The following is a 16,968-nucleotide window of genomic DNA, read 5'->3' on the forward strand; positions in this document are numbered from 1 at the left end:
CATTAGACTTACATAATGTTACAGTCATTATTTCTGTATTTTTCAAATGAAGAAAATGAATCAAGTAGCTTATCTAGGGTTGGATTGTTTTCTTCTTTTAAAATGACCTCGAGTAGAAAAGACCACACTTTCCCATTCACTGTACTCTGAAAGTGAGCAAAATGAAAAGTAAAATTTTCTGAGGTCTTATATTAAGTAATTTGGTCAAAATAGTAAATTTAAAATTAAAGAGACAGTATCAACCATAGCTTAAGGCAGAGAGTAAACTATTTTTCACAAAATCACATTTAAGGATGAAGTTTTATGGCCAGAAAGATGTTGAGTCTTCATTCTTTCACCTAATACATTTTCTTTGGGCATTTACTGCATGAAAGGTAAACACCAAAGCATGACAATAATTTTTAAACATTATTTTTTTAATTTTGTAAACTCTGATATTCAAAAAGAGTGTTGCTAAAGTCAGACAAGAAATTTTCATTTTGCACTTTAGCCAGATTTTCTGAGAATTTAAAGATATGAATCTCATATAATTTTTTTAAACTAGGAAACAATGTTGTTATTTAAAGCCTTTACTCAAATTACAGCAGTAGTCCCTAAAACATTTTTTCTGGTCTGGGAGCCAATGGATGGTTAAGTGATATATTTATTTTTATGTCTTATTAGTCCTTTGCTTTGGAAGTATTTAAGTCTTTATCTTTCATGATTTTGGCAGTTGAAAGAAATAAAAAATATAGGCTATTTATTTTGTAGGATGTGCTCTGATTTGGATTTGTTTGATACTTTCTCTTGATTAGATTCAGATTATACCTTTTGAGTAAAAATAGTGCAGCAGTGATCTTGTCCTCTCCATGGACCATATAAGGAACACATGATATTAATTTTTCCCCTTTCTGCTGATGTTAACTTTGCTCACTTGATTGAGATGCTGTCTGCCAAGTCTCTTCAACATAAAGTTATTATTTTCCCTTTGTAATTAATAAATGCCTTGAGGGAAGATAATTTAAGACTGCGCAAACATTTTTATTTTTCTTTATACTTTTGCCCATTGGTTTTATCATTCATTGATAATTTTTGCCTAAAGCAATTTTATATAACTGGGGTTTGGGAAATGAGATTATTTAATTATATCCTTACTTCACATCTGCTAATTGAAATTCCTTGAGCGGGAACTTTTTCTTGTTCCTCATTTATTTATCCATTAAAAAATGTACGTTATTGTGGATATCCTGGATATGGATATCCTGGCTCTTTTTTTTATTTCACCAATAATTATCCAATAATACATTGTGTTATTGTTGAAATGACCCCAGTATTGATCCTTGGGAGCTGCTGTGGGTTGGCTCCTGTTTTCTCTTGACACGTCCCCACAGTTTTTGAGTTTGTGCTTCATTTCTGGGACCCTAGTCTCCCAGGATCGTCTCATACACCTTCCCTGCCAGACCCTTGAAATGACTCATTTCTCCAAGGAGTGCTGCTCAGAGAAGAATACTACTGGTAGCTTCCCAAACTTGAAATTGCCTATAGAAGTGAAAACCCACCCCTCTTTTTTTTTTTCCCTTTATTTTATTTTATTTTTTTTAAAGTTGTAGATTTACAATTTTTTGTGCTTTGGTTTCAATTATACAATGATCAGATACCCATCCCTCCACCAGTGCCCATTTTCCACCACCATGGATAATATCCCTCCCACCCCCATCCCCCCATCCCCCCTGTCTCTGTGGCAGGGCAATCCCCTGTGTTCTCTCTCTCCTTTTGAAAACCCACCCCTCTTGGGAGGCATTTTTTACCCTGTGTGCCCAGAAAAGTTTATGACATACATTTTTAAAATGTCTGAAGGTTGACATCAGAAACTGCAGTGCCAAAGCAGATGGGACTCGTATTCTAAGTTAGATGCCAGTTGGTATAGCCTTTCTGGAAAATTCACGATCATTGAGAAATAGAAACACCATATACCCCAGCAGTACCACAGTTAGGAATTTCCCTGAAGAAAAAGAAAGCACCAGTCCAGAAAGATGTGCATCCCTATGTACTCCACAGCAGTCTTCACGACACCCAGGTGTGCTAACAGCCTGCATGCCCTTTGATGGATGGTGGATAAAGAAGTTGTGAGATGCATCCTTAATGGAGTATTCCCCAGCTTAAAAGGCCTCTGTGGCAATACAACTGGAACTTGGGGTGACAAGATGCTAAGCTAGGTCAAAGTGAAAGAGTGAAAACCAGGTGGCTTCCTTCTCAAGTGAAAAGTTGATAATTGAAGCAAATGAACTTACAAAAGACAACACAAGCAACTCTTTAGCTTTGTAAAAAAATATCATGGTTGTCAGAGAGACAGAGATGGGGCGTGGGAAGAATAAGCAGGGGAATTTAGTTTGAGAGCATGGATGGCTCTGGTGGCTGTGAGGCAGACGCATACTGGGCTGTGGGGCAGTATCCCTAACACTCACATCGCATTATAAACCAGTGGTAAAGCGATGGTTTTAAGATAAATACAAACAAAAGGCCTGTTGGTCATTAATTAATGTTTTAAGATATTTAATGACTCACAAAGTCTAATAATCCTTGGTATAAGAGAACCCCATAGCACCCCATAGCACCCCATAGCACCCCTGCCTATGGCCTGGTATGCTCTGCGCACCACTAGGGTGGCCCCTGTAAGAACAGCAAAATTCAAAACCAGCAAAATTCAGTAAGAATGTCAAGTATTTTAATATTGGGTGTACCAGGAAAATAATTCATTATATGTACAATATTGTTCGAATAGACTATATTAAAAATATTTATAGGTGTTTTGTGAACATTTTATAAAATTAAGAAAAATGATAACAACAAAATAAAAATGTAGACATAGCAAATCAAATTTTTTTTCTGTTCTACTAATTTGGGTTATCTGGGTACTTGTATTAGGCAGTGACCTTCATCACATATAACATCAGCAATCATGTAGGAAACTGGATTATACTCAGGTCACCAATGCTGTGTCTGGATTTTAAATGCAACACTAATAGGTTATTGTTTATCATTATTTCTGGTTCCTTGAGTGTTTGCATCAACACAATGAATACTGTTGAAAAGTTTTAAGGCTCATGCTTTTGTAGAAAGTAGTCAATGTCTTGTTTTATACTTAAATTTCCATTTTTTGTTTTATGAGTGTAAACTAAATTGATCAATTTATTGACCTTTATTTCTACATATTTGTGCTTCCAGGCACATTTGTGTCTGTGTGTGTGTGCATATATGTATATATACATATATATACACATATTAAAATTTGTCTAGTTGGGGCTGGAGCAATAGTACAGTGGGGAGGGCATTTGCCTTGCATGCGGCCAACCTTGGTTCAATCCCCGGCATCCCATATGGTCCTCTGAGCACTGCCAGGAGTAATTCCTGGGCACAGAGCCAGGAGTAACCCATAAGCATTGCTGGGTGTGACCCAAAAAGAAAAAAAAAACTTTAGCTAGTCATGAATCACGATAAGTAAATTTTTACACCCAAATATCACAAAAACACACATAGTTTGTATGTACTTTTAGCACAGCATGGTGGTCCAGGTTCTTGTCATGAAATTGTAAATGATTTTTTAATTTTTTTTAATGACAGGGTTAAAGTATACATACTTACTGTTTTGTAAATATATTGTTAGCTTTTTAAATTGAGTTTGAGAAAATTGATTCATCTTAAACATACAGTCTGAGATTTTGCTTATAGTTTATTTTGCCATGAAATAGTATTTCTGCTTTTTGCCTTCATCTTTTGACTCATCTGACAACCATAAAAAGTCTTTCGTTGTTAATTTTTTCCTTTTGGCCACACTTGGCAGCAGTTAGGGCTTACTCCTGGTTCTGTGCTCAGATATGACTCCAAGTGGGGCTCAGGCCATATGTAGTTCTGGGATCAGCTGAGGTTGGTTGCTTTCAAGGCAGGTGCCCTATCCACTGTACTGTTGCTCTGGTCCCAAAACTTTGAATTCTTAACTGTCTAGTGAAAGTAATATGGCAAAGATTGTGTCTCCAGATTTCTTCTTCGGTCATTTAAGAGATGATGCATTATCTTGGACCACACATAATAAAATTTAAGGATGATGAAATAATGATGGTTGATAAATACGTACATATATATGTATATATGTGTGTGTGTTCATTTCTAGTCAGTTAAATATTTTTGTTTTCTTATTGTACTTTGTAGCAAAAATATTGCAACTATTTGATGAATGATGGAAATAATTAGTTGAGTGATAGTGAAATAATTTCTAGGATGAAATAGCAAAGTGTCTCAAGATGGAGGAAAAGGTATCCTAAGATCTTATAAGGTATCAATGGACTGAGATGATAATAGTAAGATAGGAGCTTTGTCCTGTTAAAAATAAGTAAATTCAGGGACCAGAGAAATGGTGCAACAAGTAATGTGCTTGCTTTGCATGAAGCTGACCCAAGTTCAACCCCTAGCACCACATATGGTCCACTGATCTATGCCAGGAACGAGCCATGAGCATAGAGCCAGGAGTAAGCCATGAGAATAATAAAAAGTGGCAAAGATAATAATAAAGGCCATGGAATATTAAATCTTATAAGTAGAAATGCCCAACGAGGATGATTGTGGAGTCTAATTGATTCATGATGCTAACCACAAAGGAGTTGGAATTCAGGGCTGGAAAGATTGCTGAATAGGGTGAATGCATGCTTTGTAAGAAATAGGCCCAGGTTTGATCCCTGACAGTATCTGAGGACCCCAACCACCTCTGAGAGAAATTCTCAATACCTCCACCCTCACCCCCCTCCTCAAAGTAAGTTTACTTCAGGTCCAGGGATATGGTTCAGTGACAGAGCTTGCCTTGCATGTATGAGGCCCTGGGTTTTATCCCTGGCTCCGCTTTCCACCTCCAACCATCTTCCAGGAAAGTTTAATTCAAGTAGATAGCAAATAAAAGAAATAAGGAATTTGGTATGACCACACCCCCCCTTTTTTTTCGGGATCTGGATACACAGCAATGCTCAGGGCTTAACCTCCTGGTTCTGTGTTCAGAGATCACTCCCGGCAGTGGTTCAGACTGAGGTTAGAAGTATGCAAGACAAGAACCTTACCCCTGTACTATCCCTGTAGGCCCAAGATTCCTTTTTTCTTAAACCTGATAAAATTTTAGAAGTGCATCCTTAATAAAACTTTTTTTTTCTGGATTTTAAGTTTATAAGTTTTCATTGTCAGGCCATCAGTTTCATAAAGTATCCTCTCATATTTTTGTTCTCTGAATAAAATGTCAATTCAAACTATCATTTTAAAAAGCTTTAAATGATGTTGTCTGTATTTCATCCCCTCTTTTAACTCTTACCTCACTAATCTGAAAAATTGTTGAGTCATTTTTTTTTCTTTTTTTTTGCTTTTTGGGTCACACCCAGTCATGCACAGACATTACTCCTGGCTGATGCACTCAGGAATTACTCCTGGCAGTGCTCGGGGGATCATAAGGGATGCTGGGAGTCGAACCTGGGTAGGCTGTGTGCAAGGCAAATGCCCTATCTGCTATGCTATTGCTCCAGCCCCGATGAGCCATTTCCTAAATAATTTACTTAAACTCCCTTTTAGTTTAAAAAGGTAAAGGCCCTCCCGTTGATCGTCGATTTGCTCGAGCGGGCCCAGTAACGTCTCCATTGGAGACTTTGTTGTTACTGTGTCTGGCATATCGAATACTCTCGGTAGCTTGCCGGGCTCTCCGAGAGGGGCGGAGGAATCGAACTCGGGTCGGCCATGTTGGCCGCTTGTAAGGCGAACGCCCTACCCGCTGTGCTATCGCTCCAGCCCTTTTAGTTTGAACAGTCTTTATTTCCTATATAAGGGAAACAAGTTTCTGGAGAAATCTTAGACCAATTTAGAAATTCTCCATTTGCCCTGCAGTCCAGCCAAGGGACGGAATCTGTACTTAGATTTCTATGTACAAGTTGTTAGATTCCTGTCTAGTCAGCATTATTGAGTGGGCATCATTGGTGAGCATCATTTCTCAGTTCAGTTTCAGACCACTTGCTTGAGTGGGGGTATATTCCAGCACCTTAAGGTTTCCACATGAAGTCACTATGACCGTGCCAGAGCAAGAAGGATCTAGGTTTGATTGATAACTGTCAGCTTGACCCATGATTTAATCTAATGAATATCTACTAGGGCTTGAATCATCAATAAATCTATTGCCAGCCCCAGTGTATGGAGTACGTGTCTGTGTTGCTCACTCTCCTTCCATCCTTCCTGGACTCAGGTTGACTGTCAGGCTCATTAAAGGTATTGAGTTATATTTAATCTTTGGGTGGCATTGAGATGAAAAATACCATTGAGGAAATTCCTGAATGGAGTGAACCTACACTTTATACTTTTTTTTCTGGGGCCACACCCAGCAGTGCTCAAGGCTTACTCCTGTCTCTGCTTTCAAGGATCACTCCTGGCAGGGTTCATAGGACCCTATGGGGTACCGGGGATCAAACCCTGGTCATTGGCATGCAAAGCAAGTGCTCTACTATTGTCTGTTCCTAAGACTTCAGACTACTTATGTGTCTCATTCAGCTCTTCCAATTCTGTGTTTCCAATACCCAAGGGCAAAGAGAACAAACCTGTAGTAGTATTTCAGCCTTGACTGTTTCCTATTACCAATCCCATTCTGTTGTCTCCTCTGTTAGATTTTTATTAACAACGAGTGGCAAAACTCAGAGAGTGGCAGAGTATTCCCTGTCTATAATCCAGCCACTGGAGAAGAGGTGTGTGAAGTACAAGAAGCAGACAAGGTAAGTCAACAAGCTCCCCCAGGCAAAGAGCAGCCTTCAGAGAGCCGTGCTCTCCGGTCACCCACCCTGCCCTTCTGTCATGAAAGTCTATGTTTTCCCTTCCCTTGGAATGTTCTGGCTCTGCAGTTGCCCCTCTTTGTCACTCACAGGCAGATATCGACAAAGCAGTTCAGGCAGCCCGCCTGGCTTTCTCCCTTGGCTCCGTATGGAGAAGGATGGATGCTTCAGAGAGAGGCTGTCTGCTGGATAAGCTCGCAGACTTGGTGGAGCGAGACAGGGCAGTTCTGGCCGTAAGTAGCCTGAGCAAAACCGTTGAGTCCTAACTTCCCACTCCCAGTTCTCCAGAAATGGAGATTCCTTTAGTGTTTCTGGATCCGTCTGCACTAGACGTGTGTGTGTGTGTGTGTGTGTGTGTGTGTGTGTGTGTGTGTGTGTGTATGAAAGAGAGAGAGCGAGAGAGAGAGGGAGGGAAAGAGGGAGGGAGAGAGAGAGGGAGAGAGTTGTATTATACACAGGAAACAAGAAATGTTTGAAGAATATGGTGACCAAGCAAGGAAGGGTGAGCACAGGTCTCCTCCAACTGAATTCTGTAGAAAAGCCGTAACTTCTCAGTCTGGGGATCGACCCTTTCTCTGCATTCTGTGAACAAACATCGAACCCAAACAGCCACAAAGCAGGAGAAGTACAATGGTGCAATTAGAAAGCTCGTACCATTTAAAAATTTTTAAGCAATCAAGTAGCATGAGTTGTTTTCAGCTCTCCAGGGCTTGCTCTTCTTGGGAAGACATCAGGAGTACAAGTACAGGCCATGGCAAGGATGTCTTTCAAGTAGTCACTGACTCCCCTGTCACTTTCTAGAGTCAGTAGAAAGAACTAGAGAGGGAGATAATGGGCTTGCCCTCTACTAGTGGTTTTGTTGTTGGGACTGCTACTTTTATTATTTTTTAAGGGTAGAGGGCTCCCAGGTGGTGATTAGGAACCCAGAACACCCTGAGGCCCCAAACCCAAACCCAGTGATTCTTAGCCAACTGAGTCAGCAGCTCAAGGAAAAGGACTAGCTTTTCGGAAATTTTAATCATTAAGAATCTTATACCCCAGGAATCTCCACCATGATGACCCACAGTTGGTGAGTTAATAGGTGGAGTGTTCTTGTTCAGTTAGGCATTCAAGTCCTGAATCTCCTGATCGCCTAACCTGCCTGTGGAAATACAGCTCACTGTTGCACTTGCTTTGGAAGAGGGAGGTCTTTGTGCTTCTCCCCACCCTCACTTCAGTCAGAGCTCTGCTACCACCAGATTTCTCTGGGAACTGTTTCTTGTGTGGAGACAGGCCCAATCATGTGTGGAGATGCTTCCATACCCTAACTACATACCAGTACATACCAGCTGTTTGGCTTGAAAACATTTATTTTGTATGTGTGCACCTGTTTTCAATATTTTTATTATTTATTTTTAGTAAACAAGAGCAGTTTTTATTGAATGAAATTTAGTGTGCGTGTGAAATAAAGAGAGAGAGAGAGAAAGAGAGAGATGTTCAAGTGAACACTGGCTTCTGAGAGATTAAAGACTCTGAGAAGTCGTAATATTTCTCAAACTTATTTGAGCTTCAGCATTGTTTAATCTATCAATTTTGTATGAAAATATTCTGTAGCACACTTTGGGCGATGCTGGTCTATCTATCTGCTTGTCTCTTCTCTAGTTTATTATTTCTTTTGAGGGTAATAGTTTTATTTTACTTTTTTTGTAATTTAAGCACAGTGCTTTGTGTATAAATGATCAGTGGAGCTACAGGTTGTCAATAAGTATCTGAATTAAATATATTGTATAAAATATGAACATTGTGTATATGCTTATATTAACACATATAAGCATATACACAGTAAAGTAAAGTAAAGTAAAGGCCCTCCCATTGATCATCGATTTGCTCGAGCGGGCCCAGTAACGTCTCCATTGGAGACTTTGTTGTTACTGTGTTTGGCATATCGAATACGTCACGGGGAGCTTGCCAGGCTCTGCTGTGCGGGCGAGATACTCTCGGCAGCTTGCCGGGCTCTCCGAGAGGGGCAGAGGAATCGAACTCGGGTCGGCCATGTTGGCTGCACAGAGTATATGTTTTTCCAGCAATAGATTGTTTGTAAGTCTCTGCTTGGTGACTATTTAGTTCTTTTCTGCAGTTATATTTTTACTGCCAAAATTCAAACGAAATTCGAATTTGGTGACATGCCTCACTTTCATGAAATTCCTCTTCTCATCAAATATTTACAGTGATATTTCTACCTTGAAACATCCTTAAGTTTGAAGCTACTGGATTTTAGGAAGAGATAGCTTTTGGGTTATAGGGAGAGCCTGACCAGAACTTGGAAGTTAATGAAGCACCTAAGTAAACACAATTGAAAATTAACCTAGGGCTGGGAACTCTCTGCTGTATGTGATTGGTGTCAACAACTCACAGAGGCATATTGAAGACCCAGATTCTGGTTTCTGACTCCTTTTCACAGTGCCCTGTAGATCTTATTGTCTGTTACCTGCCTGGGGAAGCTAGTGATCCTGGTATAACATTTTAACAAGTGCTGGCAAAATAATTTGACTCTCAGTTGATAAAAGTGAGACAATATAGAGTAATAAGTAATGTCATATTTTAAAATAAGTTTCAAAGTAGTCACACTGTAAATCATTGTATTTTCATGTCACTAAATAGACGATATTTCAATTTTACCTTTGTCAGCACTCAAGTAATTTTCACACAACTACGTGTTGTAAAATGTTCTCACAGAGAAGGAGAGATTACAGACACATGTTTTTGTGATTTCATTTATTACATTTTATACTTAATGTTTCACAAGGCAACTTCTCATTTCAGTGTGTTTGTAATTCTTTTTTGTTACAGACTCAGGAACAAGATGTCAAAATTGTGTGTGTAATTAAAACTACATAATATCTCTATTTTTGTTAAATGGACCAAAATTTCTACTTTTAATAGATAATGGCTGTTAACATAAATATTTACTAAAACAATAACGCAGCCTTCAAGTTGTTAAAGTATGGGCTTCCCTGTAGGAGTTCTTGTTTATGTGATGCACTAATAAATAAACTCTGTGCCCTGTAGATATTTCATTTCTCAGCAGTGGTCTTGGCAGCTGGAAGAAGTTATATTCTCACAGTTGCATGAAGGCCTTGGCCCCTGCTCCTCTTCACTGGTTGCTGGTTTAGGCTCAAGAAAATCCCTAAACATCTCTGATCATTAATTAAACAGAAGCTGGTTTGACAAGCTAAACATTTCTTTATATCAGTTGGAGAGATGTTGTGTTTACATATTTGGATATTGGTTACTGGAAGCACAGAGGTTGAAGAGCATGAACATGGGTATTCATTAGGGTTTTTACCCAGAAAATAAACAAGCAGTGCAAAAAAAAACCCTGTTTTAATTGGGAAATCAGTTGACTACTCATTTTATGCTTTGTTATGTTATATCTTTTTATTTCTTCTCCAGAAATTAAATAGTGCCTCATTTGAAAGTTTTCTTCATGTTTTATTTTTCCCCTGCAGACCATGGAATCACTAAATGGTGGAAAACCATTTCTGCAAGCTTTTTATGTGGATTTACAGGGGGTCATCAAAACACTGCGGTATTATGCAGGCTGGGCAGATAAAATCCACGGAATGACCATTCCTGTAGGTACGTGCTGCTTGAGTCTGTTGGAACACACATTCACCATCACCGCACCAATCTCTGCACTCAGAGAAGCCAGCACCAGAGGGGAAATCAGGGCATGTCACTAACTCCGACAGTGTGTGGACAGTCCATACTGTAAGTGCAGGTCAAGCCATTTACAGCAGCATCTCAGTTGGACCAGGGCAGGTGTGTATGCGTGTCAGTGACTAAGTGTGTCCTGCAGTGCTGAGCTGAGATATGGGGGAAAGGCCTAAGAAGGAGGGATGTCAGAAAAATTCTGAGTAAACCAAGACTTGATCCTTGCCCCCTTGAGGCATAGACTTAATTTTATATAGAAGGAGGAGTCAATTCTGTGGAAATACTCTGAAATGTTTGTGGAAATATTCTGAAAAGTTTGTTGTCTTCTCATGGTGAGAGTATGAATGAATATTTTATCAATCTTACATTTACTTCTTTTTTAAATGCTCTTTTTATTATGTTTTCTATATTGATCAAGGAATTACTATGCCTGTGAAAACAACGATCATTCTGACACTTCATTGGCCCCCAAGATCCAGGTTTGGGTACAAAACTAAAAACACCAAAGAAAGGTCTCTAAAGGGGAGTTCAAAGGAGGTGTTCAGTGCGGTTCGTGGTATGATGTGTCCAAGCTTAATCTTCCAAAGAGGGGAGGCTCCAAGCTAATCTAGAGGGTGGGAGCACCTGGAAGGGAGCATAGTGGCAGAGAGTGGGCTCCCAAACTCTGTGTCTGCAGCAACCTCGGAGAAGCCACTGGGAATCATGTTCTTGTTTACAGAGGAGGAAGCTGTGACCTAGAGGACAGGAATGATTTCCCTAGGTTCCACAGAGACTTGCTTCAGACACCAAGAGCTACCTATGTGGGAAACAAGAAAGAGGATTGTGCCAGCCTGGCTCTGGCTGAAGAAGAGACAAACAGACCCAGGATGCTGAGCAGGGCGGGTCACAGAGGACAGAAAGGGCATGTTTATGAAGGCTCCTGGATGCTGTCATTCTGGCTACTGTAAAGCAGTGTTTTTGCTTCCAGCCCATTTCCAGCCGGGTTTTCTTCCCGTGCCCTGCCCCCGCCCCCAAGACCCTCCCCCTGTCTGTCAGCTGATATTCCACATGTGTGTCCCCATCGGAGCAGTGTTCACCTCTGACCCTCTTTGGAATGTCCTGGATGCCCACTGAAAGCCATGTGGCCCCCGCATGAGAAATGCTGATCTAAAGGCCTTTGGGGCCTCCCTAGTTGATGAGTCTGGAGTTGCTGCAAGAGGAGGGTGGTTTGACTCCTAATGCACGAAGAATAAAGCAGTGTTTCCCCCCTACCACCTGGCATCTTCATGCAGTTTCTGATTATATGTGAGTGGGGCCTGGGACTCTGAATTCCTTACCAGCCACCATTAGATTCTCCCAGACCTGGTCTGCTGCAGAGAACTTAGAAACCAGCACGAGGCAGAAGGGCATCGTGTTGCCTTGTGCCAGCAGGGGCCAAGAGACACTGTAGCAGAAATGAGACATCAAATGGGTATTTTTGAAGGCGCTTTCATGAGTGATGGTGACTGTGCAGTGCTGGTCTTTAGAACACTAGTTTTCAATTATCATTGCATGTCCCCATCATCCTGAGCTGTCCTTTGTAAAGCAGAGTTAGATGACAGACAAAATTGCCTGCAGGGACTGCCAGAGTCTTAGTTCAGTCCTGGCTTTAAAGTGTGTCACAGGCCTGATGGCCTCCAGCACTTGCTACATCTGGGAATGGCCTACGTGAGTCATTTTTGGCAAGAGCATTCCTGTTAGAGGACCTGAGAATGAAATATTGTGTTGAAACAGCACACGTGTAAGGTGTTTTTTTTTTAAGGGGGGTGGGTTGGCGTGTCCAAAGGGAAATGAACAAGATAAAAAGTCTGTTTTTTTTTATTCCTTCAATATTCTTTGATGATTGAAGCAAAAAGTAAGGGGGTCAGGAATGTGAGTTAATGGTCGAACAGATGTCTGGCGTTGTGTGAGACTTTGAATTTGATTGGGAAGAAAGGGAAGGGGAAGAGAAAGGATGGAGAGACAGGGAGGAAATGGAAGGAGAAAGGGGAAGGGGAGGGGAAGGAAGGAAAGGAAAGAGCCTAGGGGGAGCTGAAAGAAGGAAGAGAGAGGAAGGATGATTCAGACTTCTAAGCCTCATCTTTTTTTTTTTTCATCTGATGCTCCTTGTAGATCCTGAGGATATTGACAGAGAAATTAGAAACATGGGAATTTCACAGTGATTTCTCCCACCTTTATTTATAAACTGGTATTCAGTCTGTGAAGGAAAAGAAGTGAAGAATTCTCTTTAAGTGCTAGATCATTTTTTTTTTGGTTGTTGTTTCCCAAATGTTTCTGATAAAGTAATTTAGGAAGATGGCAGGGTGAGGGATTCTGTGGGATGAGGGTTCGACGCAGAACTTCTAGGGGCCTGTGAATTTGGGATAGAAGAGCTTCCATTGGGTGCTCGGGTTGGGAATGATGAATGGCTGCAGAGGTGGGTTGGAAGCCCCTCTCTCTGCTCCAGTTGTAAGCACATTTAGACTTACCTGTGGGCTGATTAGAAGTCACCTGTGACCTTGTTGACTGGTTAGTGAGTCTGGAGAAAAACAGGGGTGGGGAAGGAAGGATAGAGAAAGGATAGGAAAAGGAGGGGGTCCATTATTATTAATTTTGCCTTATTTTTTAAATCTAGTTTTATTTATTTTACCAATAACTTTACAATTTCACATCAGCTTGCATTTTGGTCTCTGCTCCTTTTGCCAGTGAAACCTGTAAGATGCTGTTAGCCTATAAGCATGAGATCTTTATTAAATTACATGCATATCCCTGGGAAATATTCTGACTTTTTATTTGAAATATGCCATGAAGAAACAACATGCCTTACACCTTTACAGCATTTGATATTGTCAAATGTTCCTTCATGTACAGGCTCTGTGTGATTCTGTATGTGATCTTGCGATACAGATTGGATTTAAAAGATATTGAACCCATTTTGTAGGTATGAAACTGAGTCAGGGGAGGCTTGATCAGGTCATAAGGCCAGTAAGTGGCATTCTGTCTCCTTCTGCTTGACTCTTTGTAAGGCAGAGATGAAATTTATAAGGGTTGGAAGAGGAAGAGGCCATTTACCCTGGTAAAGTTTTTTCTTTTAACCCTCTGCATATTTATTTGATTACTGTACTATCTTGAATTGGTTCCCATTATTCATACTAGTTGTATTCTGTAAAGTGAGACTGCAAATACAGAACTATTATCTTCAGTAGTACTTAGGTTTAGGTGAGTTTCCAGGCCCACAAATTCTGTCCACTGGTAAAAACCTGACCTTGTCTTCTGCATTTCTTCTTGAAGACTCCTTACTGTGGACACAAAACCTGACCTTGTCTTCTGCATTTCTTCTTGAAGACCCCTTACTGTAGACACAATCAAGAATCACTGAAGGTGCTGAGAATCTTGCTTTTTGGCTAACAGATACAACTTAGGAAATTACCAAACACTTTTAAGCAGTCTAAAAAATAAAATTAGGTCAATTCTCAAACACAGAAATTGTGAATGATTGGGTCGACTCTCCAGAGGCTCATCTTCCCAGGGGAGTGTTTCAGTGTTTCTGAATTTCAAATGTTGTAAACTTCAGACTGTAGATCTCACTACCTCTGCATGTGAAGCAGATTGCTTTCAGAAGTATCAGGGCTGAAAGGTAGAGTTCTGTCTGAGAAGGCATGAAGTTAATCTGAATGTGTTTTTTAATATAATGCTACTTTGCTACATTGAACCATATGTGGGTTCATCCATCATACTTAGTATCTCTGACAGATAAAGACTAAAAGAACAGAGAAAGTTGTATTATTATCTCTTTCACTCTTTACTATTCAGGAAAACAGACAATATCCCATATTATGGGAAAGGATTTTAATGCACCTCCACTACTAAGTACCTACTTGAGTTTCTAAGTAATTTATTTGTTCCTTCTTCTGTCTGTTCATATATAGGACATACTTGGGTGGAAGTATTAATCATATTCTAGCTCATGGACTAAGCCCTGGAAAGCCAAGGTGATAAAGTAAGATGCTCGCAGAATAGTAAGGAAAGCAAAAAATAGATAATACCTATAGCTTGTACTAGTTAGATATGGAATCATGCTTTCTGGAACTCCAAGGCAGATGCATCTCACCCAGTGTTAAGATAAGGCTGCTTAGAGAAAGTGGTCAGAAGCACACACGTTTCCTGAGTATAGTTAAATAAAGACAGAGCTAGAACCACCATAGGCAATGACAGTAGCACATTAATTTATGGCAGGACGACAGTGCAGTGCAGAAGTGCATCTGAACATATAGCCATATATAAAAGGTAGTGAACTCTGGACCTAAGTTAGTCAAAATACACATATTATTTTAGAGCATTGAAATAGTTTTAGTTGATGAATACCTTGATCAAAATTGCAGTTGTAAAGAATAGTTTGATTATACTATGGATAATTAGAACAAGTGTTTGCTTCTTGTTCGATTTTGGGGTGCCATACTCAGCGGTTCTCAGGGCTTATTCTGCACTCAGGGATCACTCCTAGTGCAGCTTGGGGGACCATATGGGGTGTCAGGAATCAAATCCAGATACTCATGATATCAGTCTGGTCTCAAATACTTGCTTTTTCCATTTGGCATTTGCTGAGAGGGGAAAAAGAAAATATCATGACGACTTTTGAGTCATTCCCTAGACAATTAGCTTTTTTGCCCCCTTAACTAAGGGTTCCTTTTGCCCCATGCCATTCATTCTCATTCATAGCCCCTTGTTGGATGTTAACACAGAATCATGTAATGCCATCTGGGTTCATGAGGGACTTGATGGTGTTCTGACCACTCTATCTGTTATTTCCTGGTATAATGCTCAATGGACAGCTTCCTCTCACCATAAATGCAGAGCCCTGACCCTTCTACTCTGGCGACTCCTAATTATAATGATAAATAATAATCATTAATATAATTTATTGAGAAGTTTTTTTTATGCTCATTACACTATTTCTATTCCCATACAGCTCAGTAGGGTAAGTATTATTGTCTCCATTTTGATCATTTTTACCTCTATCAAAATCCTTTGCTTCTCTTCTGTCCACAGACTCCTTTTAATAAAGATTGATCAAAGCTCGTCTTAATATACTGAAAGAAAAACAGAGCAAAATTCTTAGCTTGATTTTTTGTTTTTCTCTTTACCAATTATTAATTTTATTGATTTTGTCATAGATGCAGAGAAAATTACTGTTATCTGAATTCTGACATAAAAATGTACTTATGATTTCATTTCATTTCATCATCCTGTTATTCGTCGATTGCCTCGAGCAGGCCCCAGTAACATCTCTTTCATCCTAACCCTGAGATTATATTCAAGGTTCTTTAGGAGAATGAGACCCATCATTGTTACTGGTATTTGGCATATTTGGTACGCCACGGGGAGTTTGCCAGACTCTGCCCTGTGGGCAGGCTACATTTGATAGCCTGCAAGTTTGTCCAAAGTAGGAATGAGATAATAAGATGTCATAAAAAGATGATACATTAGCATATAGAAAAGATTGTTTCAGAAAAGTCCCACCCATATCATACTTAGCTATTTTTATTCTTAACCCCATTCTACTTTTATCTGATCATCGAAAGTATATGTTAAAAATTCACAGAGGCAGGAACTTAGACTTAAAACACTTTGCCTTGAGTCAGTTCAATCCAGTATGTTGCTGTTATGAAGGGTAATGTCTGCTCATTATCCTGAGCGTGAGGAACTCTTTGTTATGTCTACCTCAGAAGAACCTAGAGTAGTTAAAGAGACCTGAATTGGAAGTTACAAGAGAGTGTATCATCTATTTACTGGATAACTTTTAAGTTAGGACAAAAAAAACCTTTAAAATCCCTAACACCAGTAGCTTTATTTGACCAGAAACTGAGGTTCAGAAAAATTAGCAGATACACAGTGGAGTGAGTTAGGTGACCAGCATGACAGACTCAGTCCATATGATCTAGTTTCTGAACAGCTATCAGCAGATTCCTGGGGAGAATATAATTAACACTGTATTCTAATGCAGTCTTGGTGTTTGTATTGACATAGGATTTCTCATTTGTTCGGCATGGTCTGTTCGGTGTCAGAATATATGGGGATCTGCTAGGGACCAAAACGGAAATGTTCATTCTAGTAAATATAACTTTAAAATATTGGAGTTATTAAAAGTGTTCTTTGGTCTTCAAAAGGTGATTCTGATTATGTACACAGATTAGAGATTGGAATATGACCTTCTACTCATTTTATATGCTATTAGATCAACTTCTTTGTTGTTGAGATACATAAAACTTGCTATCATTATTGCAATACTAAATATTATGTATTATGATTTTAAGCTATTAAGTTGCGAACTTATAGATTTATCCTCCATTTTGAGCACTTTCCAAAAAATTTTCTGATGTTATTGACTACACGTATTTTCTAATCATTGTGTAATTTATGTATAGACTGTGCCAATGTCAGTTTTATAAGAATAAAAGCC

General features: G+C 39.6%; 1 protein-coding gene across 1 annotated transcript in view; it reads left to right on the forward strand.

Annotated features, from left to right (window-relative positions):
- The window catches only part of ALDH1A2 (aldehyde dehydrogenase 1 family member A2), an 89,377-nt gene that overhangs the window by 31,642 nt on the left and 40,767 nt on the right, over nt 1–16,968 (forward strand). The window contains exons 2-4 of the mRNA XM_056130727.1: nt 6,657–6,761; nt 6,911–7,051; nt 10,307–10,436. Coding sequence (XP_055986702.1) covers nt 6,657–6,761; nt 6,911–7,051; nt 10,307–10,436 — 376 coding nt within the window. The remainder of the gene's footprint in view (nt 1–6,656; nt 6,762–6,910; nt 7,052–10,306; nt 10,437–16,968) is intronic.

Source organism: Sorex fumeus, unplaced genomic scaffold, assembly GCF_029834395.1.
Source record: "Sorex fumeus unplaced genomic scaffold, SorFum_2.1 ptg000081l, whole genome shotgun sequence".
Taxonomy (NCBI): domain Eukaryota; kingdom Metazoa; phylum Chordata; class Mammalia; order Eulipotyphla; family Soricidae; genus Sorex; species Sorex fumeus.